Raw genomic sequence first — 7,617 nt, 5'->3', positions numbered from 1 at the left:
GACCCGGCAGGCGCGCCCGGCGGCGGCGGCGAGGCGGGCGGCGCGTTTCCCGCCTGCGCTCTGCCCCGCCAGGCGCCGTGCCGCGGCGCGGCTGCCGCAGACGAGGCCGGCCAAGGCCCCCGCGGGACGCCTGCCGCCGGGGGGCCGGGCCGGGCCGGGGACGGTGCGGGGGCGCGCGCGCCCTGCCTCTCCCCGGAAGCCGCGCGGCGGCCCGCCTCCCTTCGCGGCGCTGCGGGCGGCCCGGCAGACGCGCTCCGCGAGGCCCCGAGAGCCGGCGCCGGGCCTGGCCGGGCTCCGCCGGCCGCGCAGGAGGCCTTGCGGCGGGAGCTCCGCAGGCCTCCGGGCTCCGCGGCGGCGGCGGGCGCGGCCTGCTGCTTGAGCCCCGCCCCCCGGCGGCCCCGCGAGGGAGGCTCCGCAGGAGAGTCCGCGCTTTCCGCGCGCTTCCGTCTTAACTGAGCCGTCCGCCCTTGCGCCGCGCGCGCTGAGCAGAGGCGCGGGGGCGCGTTAGGAACAAATCGCTGATCCCAGCTGAGGGGGCGTAAGCCAGCGCCTGTCCATCACGCTCGGGCGAAACGGCCCTTCGAAACAGGGCGGGCTCCGCGCTGGCTTTCATTCACGCTCGCCGAGACTCGCCTCATTGGCTACAGGAGGGGAGAGGTGGGCGGGGCCAGGCAAAGTAAGGCGCTTCCTCCCCAGCCGGGAGAGGCGGGAGTCTCCTGCGCCCGCCAATCCCAGGAACGCTTAGACCGTCAGCCCTGCCCACCTGTCCCGTCTCCCCCTTTAACCAATGAAAGGCGAGTCTCGGCGTCGCCATCTTTGAGGCGGGCACGCGCGTCTAGGAGAAAAGGCGGCCGGCGGCGGCGGGTTGGTTTCTTGGAGTGGGAGGGGCCGGGGCGTGGCTGGCGGCCGCGACGTAGGCGCCGCGTCACGTCCGTTGTCAAGTGGCGGAGTCGGAGAGCCCGAGTTGGCTGGGAGAGGCGAGGCGGACGGTGGCCGGCGGGGCCGGGCCCGGAGGCGGCGGCGATGGGTGAGCAGCGGAGGAAGCGGCCGGCGGGGCGGGCGGGCGGGCCCGGGGCGGCGGCCCGGGGCCTCCCTTCCCGGGCTGGCTCGGCGGGGCCGGGCGGGGGCCTGCTGCAGAAGACGAGCCCTCCGCCCCCCGCAGCCTCCCGTCGCGGCTCCCGCTCGCCTCCTGCGGAAGCCCCGGTCGCGCTGTTAGCCCGGCCCCCCGCCCGCTCGCCGGACTCTTCCTCGTGCTCCTGCCGGGGACACTCCCAGGAGTGACCCCTCGTCGGGATTTCCTCCTGAGGAAGCCGCGGGCGCTGAGGATCGCAGCCAAACCGGGGCGAGGGGGCGCAGGCCGGGCCGTGGGGAGTCCAGAAAGGCCTCTCCGCGTTGCTGCTCCCCTCCGTCCTCCCCCCCCCGCTGAGGCAGGCCCCTCGTACGTAGACCCCTGCCCCGAGAAACCTGCGATCGAGGCAGCCACTTTGCCTCTCCTCCACTACCGCCCGTGGCCTGTCGTCAGAATACAGGGCTGTGGAGGGAGGAAAGGGGCCCCCCGAAACTCTATTTTGCCAAGGTCAGCAGGACCAGAAAAAAGCCACCCCCAACCCCTGCCGCCTTTTCAGGTAATGGTGGCCACCCCTCTTCTTTCTCCCCATCCCCTCACATGCACTTGCCCCAGGAGCGGTTTCTTCCTTCAACTGATGTCGAGTTAAATGACAGCTTTTGGCTACCAGAAAATAGGCTGCTGCTCCCCCATTCCAGAAACGTGCCGCCCCCCCACTTAGTGATGTCGTCAGTTGCTTCCAGCGGCCCCTCTTCTCTTGCACCCATCCTGTTTGCAGGTGGACTTTAGGGAGGAGGCCTTCATGCCCTTTTAACCCCCTCCCCCTAATTGGGGGGCAGTGTTTTCCCCTTGACCCCATTCCAAAAATCTTTATATCAGAGAGGGGGATCATTCAATCAGTCTTCTCCCCCCCACACACTCTTCTTCCTCTCTCCTGATGGCCACACCTCCCCGCCTTACATCGCTTCTTCCTCAGTCTCTTCTTCCTACCCCCCCCCAAACCCGCTTGCTTTGTTTCCGAGGCGACGGAGAGTGGCACGTTTCAGCTTCTCTGCTGTCTTTCTGCTGGGCTGTGCCTAGTCGGTTTCGGGGCTGATGTGTAATGCAGCTTAGGGTGTTCTAAGCATGTCATAATCCTCTCCACCATCCCTTCCTGCTTGGGAGATCGCCACCTGGCTCCTGCTGTATTGATTTCACTGGATTGGACAGATGAATGGAGGAAAGGCTACTAAATATGAGGGCTATTTTGCAGTGGCATTAAGCATGTGGGGGACGGGAGGGAAGGGAAGGGAAGGGAGTACTCGGGAAACGCTCGAGCCCTGAATGCAGTCATAGAGAGCAAACAGACTTGGCAAAAGAGAGTGGTCTTCTGAATAAATGCAAGCAATGTGTGTTTAAGGGTGACAGTTGAGCTACGAAGAGCCTGATGCTGTGCAGAGTTAGGTGAAATCAGTGGACTTAGGCACACCTGGCCTGTACAGAACCAAACTGTTCGTCTCTTGAGTAAAAGCGCCATCAGGAGAACATTGTTTGTTGCCCACTGAGGAGATGTGTCACCAAGACTGTCCAGGCTCAAACCTTTTGTGGTCCCATATAGAGAGTTGGGCTTGGACAGAGGGCATACCCACCTCTGCCATGGCAAGTTATCCTGTCTGTTAATGATTCTGCTAAGCATATCTAGAGTGCTTTAGAGTTTCTGAAGCACTTCACTCGACAGTCCTGTAAGATACATCAGTACTATTACATCCATGTTGCTAATGTAGGAGTGAGGCTGAGAAGAAAAAAATAGATTGCCAGGGGCCATTGAATAGTTCATGGCAGTGGTGAGATTTGAGCCAGGGATTTCCTCATGTGTAGCTCTTAGCCAGTATGCTCTGCTAGTTTTCCTCAAATGGGAATAATAGCAATCATGTTGTATGATACAAAATAATAACTGTGCAACACTTTCCATATTAAGAGTTCATTCCTTTCAGACATGGCTTCATTGACTTCCTCAGGAGAAATTTGTGGGTCTGCAGTTGGGAAGAATGTTGAGGCAGCGAAAACTTGCCCTTTCCTCGGAATCTGGGGTTCTCAGCTGTGTCCTCTGGGCAGCCCTTTCATTTTCTCTACTGATGTCAATGAAAGCAATTCACTCATAGGCAGTTTGCTTGTAGGCACATAAAGTGCCATTTACATAGGACTGCAATAATTCTTGGGAAATTTGATGCTTGAGTCGGAAACGACTGAACAACAACAACCAAGAAATGGAACTATTTTCTGGCTCTGTGCAGGTTTTGATGCCAGGAAATCAAAAATACTTTCCAGCCCCAAAGGATCATTGAATGGTTCAGAGACACTCCATTCTGTTCTCTTTGGTCCTGCCCTCTTATGTGTTCCGGTCTAGGCCTTTTCTTTCTGTTCTGCCCCCAGTTCATCTGCAAAACAACTCCTCCCTGAGAGGGCAAGCTTGCCTGAACCTGTGGTAAGGTGGGCCTGGGGGATCCAGAGCTGTGGCCTCTTCTTGTGTGGCCCAAGCTCTTCCCTTGGAATCTGAAGCTTCTCATGTGCTTGTTTCTTTAGTAATATTTCCACTGTTCATCAGGTTCATAAAGCTGCAACTTAAGCTGTGGCTTTGTGGTAGGCCACAACCCAGGTTTGTAAGGGTAGCTGCCATCGCTTCTGATTCAGAACAAGGTTGAAGAATCCAATATCCATTTTTACTGTCCTTTCCTGCAAGCATTAGCCTTGTGGGAGAGCCAGATGGTGATATTACTCAGGAAGGTAATTGTAGCGCTCATTGGCATTCTGCTCACCTGATACAGAATCTTTGCACCTTATAAGCCTTGGTACCTTTTTTTAAATCTTCCTTGGATTTGCAGTGACTTCTTTGAAACCTAGAGAAGCTCTGAAATTCTGACAGGAAGTTGGGTGAGGGAGGAACTGATTTATGGACATAATAAATACACCTAGCATGCACTTTCTGTGCTTGAGGTCTTTAATTACTGAGGAGTCAGTCAGGTATAGAGCTGCTGATTGTGAAAACAAAGTGCTAAATTGTAGCTGTAGGAGGTGATGAATGTGGCTTCCTATGCCTTCATGTGCACGAGTGAGTGATAAAATGAAAGGCAGGCTAGTGTACATAAATCCAGTGGGTTGCATCTCGTTATGTGTTCTGTGGTGGGCAACATACAACTCAATCCAGTGTACCTCTCAGGGTGGGGGGTCCTGTTGGAAATATGAGAATTCCAGCTTTTGTTTTTTAATGGTTCTAGTTGTGATTGTAGCAGAGCCCAAAGTAGTGTGTGTGTGACTGTTGTGAGCTCTAAATCCATATATAAATATATTTTTCAAAGGTTTCCCCATTTATCATAGGTATCAACTTCTAAATAAGTACACTATTTCTGCCAGTGGCTGTTTGGCTTCTGATGTGCTTGAATAGACGGTGCTGCCTTTTGCTGAGTCAGAACACTGGTCTATCTAACATATGACTATGTACTGTATTCCAGTTGGCAGCCACTCTCCAAGGTCCTGGGCCTTACCAGCCTTTCAACCGGAGGTGCTTCGACTTGAACCTGAGGCTTTCTGCATGCAAAGCATAGGTTCTGCCACTGAACATTGGCCCCTCCACATGAAAATGGCAAGCATACCATGTGCAAAGCGCAGCAGAGAAGACACAAAGTGTCTGGTACTGAGCAAGCTGTGGTGCAGAAACCTCTCTTGAAACAGTTGCCAGAGTTGGGGCCTGGTGCACACAGCACAGAGGCTGTGATTAGGCCAAGGTTACTCCCTCTAGGTTTGGCGGCAACCAAATGAATCAATGCCACTGTAAGCTGCCTGTTCTGCAGGAAGCCCAAAGGTGGCGATGCAAGGGTATCTAAGTGCGCTAGTCAGATCCTGACATGCTTAGCTTCAGAGATAGAAATGCACCTTCCGGCCATTTTCTAGGCCTGCACAACTTGCCACATCCCTGGGGTTATTTGCCATTGATGAGCAGTTCCCCTAGAAACTTTGGCATGGAGATATTTTGATACAGCTGACCCACTTGAAGAGGTCTGTGTGCTGCCTGTGGTTCTCCATGTTCCTTTCTGTCTGTGGTCTGGTCAGGAGAGATCTCATTTTTTTTATCAGGACTTGGTTTGTCTGTGAACCTTTCCTCCAAAGGTTCATACATTTGAGTTTTGTCCCCTTCTTTCTGGGTTTTTACATGTGCCAAGTGCAAGAGGAGTGTGGCATTGGCTCTTCTGTATGAGCTCAGTGTGTTAGAAAAGATATACAGCATCAATTTGGCAGGCACTGAAAAATCAGGATTTGAAGCTGAGGGATCACCTGAAACAAGCTGCTGTTCTTGGGAGCTTAGATTTGAATGTCACATTCAGTCTGTGGCCCCATAGGGCACATGGATGCCTTTGAATGCAGACAGTAGCCTGAAAAAGGAACTCTTGCTTTGAAACTGGTCATGGATGCCAAATGTCAAAAAACTTCTGAGAAGGTCTTCTCAGTCTTGCAAGTTGTGATGGGTTGAAGTCTCGATTTGAACTCTGGCTCCTGTCCAAGCTTTGGAGAGGTTGGAAAGGTGCAGCTGTTCGGTATCATGAATAGACTGGCTTGCTATTTTGGAGTGCTGTAGCCTTCCTCCACTTGCCCTGGTCTCCTTGCCCACATTTGGTCAGGGAGGTAAACTTTGTGGCTTGCTCTGAGCTAAACTTGCCAAGCCCACATAGCTCACATACCTTCCACCAGCAAACAGCTCTAAAATAAGCTTGTCCAGGGAATGGCCGACTGGGTTAGGGATGTCCTTAGGAAAACAGAGCTTTTGCGTTTGAACAACATCTGGAGCTTGCTTAAGTAGTATTCTGCAGACAATGATGTGAGTCTTCTGGAAAAGACTGAGTTGGAAACTTTTCCACTACAGTAAATCTATAGAGATCTGCTTCAGGATGTTTAGTTGACTTACATTTAGTAAACAAAATGAAAACTGCCACACTAATTTTACATGCTGTATAAATATCTGAAAAGCCTTTTCAGTAGCCAGAAGTAGGTGAAATGAAATACTAGATGTAGGGGATGGGGAATTAATAAAGTGGACTTAGTGTAGATTAAATGTTGATGTATTCAAACAAATTCAAAGCTTTAATTGGGAATTGTTTTTACTGAAATACTTTATAAATACTTTAAAACCTTACAGTTCAATCTTACACATACACTTCCTTAACATTATTTGGATCTTAACAGCAAATCATATGCATTTTTACTCAGATGTAACTCCTGCTGAGCCCAATGGGGCTTTCTCGAAGGTACTGACAACTGTTAACATATTAATTTGCCTGAAGAACTGTGCACATAAATATATGTGCTTCCTAGGTATAGTCACCTGAAAAAAGTTAAATTAAACTTAAAATTAAGTTAAAACTTTGGTTTTTGGATTAGACTAGTATCCATTCCAGTCACTGAATTTGACTTGTATTGGGTTCATTCATTAAGTTACTACTTAATTTTATGAAACAGTACATTTCTAAAAATGGAATAAAGTAATGGGTAAATGTCCCACCCCACTTTGCCACTGGGGAATAACTTCACCCTTGAGTTTGTGTCTTTATGTAATATCTCAGTGAACGTACAATTTTTTCCAGAATTAGTTTTCTTGAAATTTTGGGTGATAGAAGTTTCTCTTGCCTTCTGACAAACATTCTTATAACAGAATCATCCAACATTTCGAAAGATTGATGCATGGCGTCTGATAGGCAGGAACAATGAGAGCTTGACACTCTCTGTGAATGCTTTCAGCAGTAAGGGGTGCTTTCTGTAATAGTTGTGTCCTCATGGTTTGTGTCCTTGTGAAATCTGTGTGTGTGTGTGTGTGTGTGTGTGTGTGTGTGTCTCTCTCTGTCTCTCTCTCTCTCTCCCTCCCCCTGGGTCATCAATTGTGTAGCAGTGCAGCACACAAAACCTACACATTCCTGCTGCAGAGTTGTTGCTGAATGTGTCATGTGTCAAAAGGCTGAAAGTGAAACCTGCTTGTCACTTTGAGGTCCTTTAACAGATCCCATCAATCATGGCATATCTACATTGCAGACTTCAACTGGCTTCTTAGTCAGCTTTTCCCACCACAGAACTCTGGCAACTGTAGCTGTGTGGCTGACCAGGAACTCTCTAACAGAATTCTCAGCACCTTTAAACTACAGCTCCCAGGGGGAGCCAAGCCACGATAGTGACATTGGCATAAAACAGATATACAGTTGAAGTGTAAGTGAGCCTGCTCTGCATTTTGTGCGCTCCAGTGGCTCCGCTGAAAGCATTGGAAACAGATTATTAGGTAACAGAGGTATCTTCCAGCTAGAGATGCTGACTACACTGCCAAGATGGAGAAAACTGGGAGGTGTGTGTGTATGTGGCGGATATGTTCTTGCGTGCCAGAGGATGTTCTGTTTTAGAGGCAACAAACCCAGGCCTTCAGCAGTGTGCTCTGGCTGGTGACTCTCAACAGCAGCAATTTCATCAGTACCATAAAATGTCCCAAGTCCTATCTTGTGAAACTTATTACTCCAGAATCTGCAGATTACTCCACTCTG

General features: G+C 51.1%; 1 protein-coding gene across 2 annotated transcripts in view; it reads left to right on the top strand.

The window, feature by feature from the left end:
* The first annotated feature begins 933 nt into the window (after positions 1-933).
* Positions 934-7,617, top strand: part of STK40 (serine/threonine kinase 40) — a 32,993-nt gene continuing 26,309 nt past the window's right edge. Inside the window, exon 1 of one of the 2 annotated variants that reach the window (XM_084816208.1) lies at positions 934-1,027. In XM_084816208.1, the coding sequence (XP_084672334.1) occupies positions 1,024-1,027 (4 nt within the window). In that variant the 5' untranslated portion in view covers positions 934-1,023. Of the gene's footprint in view, positions 1,028-1,600; positions 1,626-7,617 lie in introns of those variants that run through there. The other variant, XM_084816209.1, reaches the window with a different exon arrangement.

Source organism: Heloderma suspectum, chromosome 10 (genome assembly GCF_057233095.1).
Source record: "Heloderma suspectum isolate Gila_16-S chromosome 10, 16-S_ref, whole genome shotgun sequence".
Classification (NCBI taxonomy): Eukaryota; Metazoa; Chordata; class Lepidosauria; order Squamata; family Helodermatidae; genus Heloderma; species Heloderma suspectum.
This window is presented reverse-complemented; position numbering and strand designations above follow the sequence as displayed.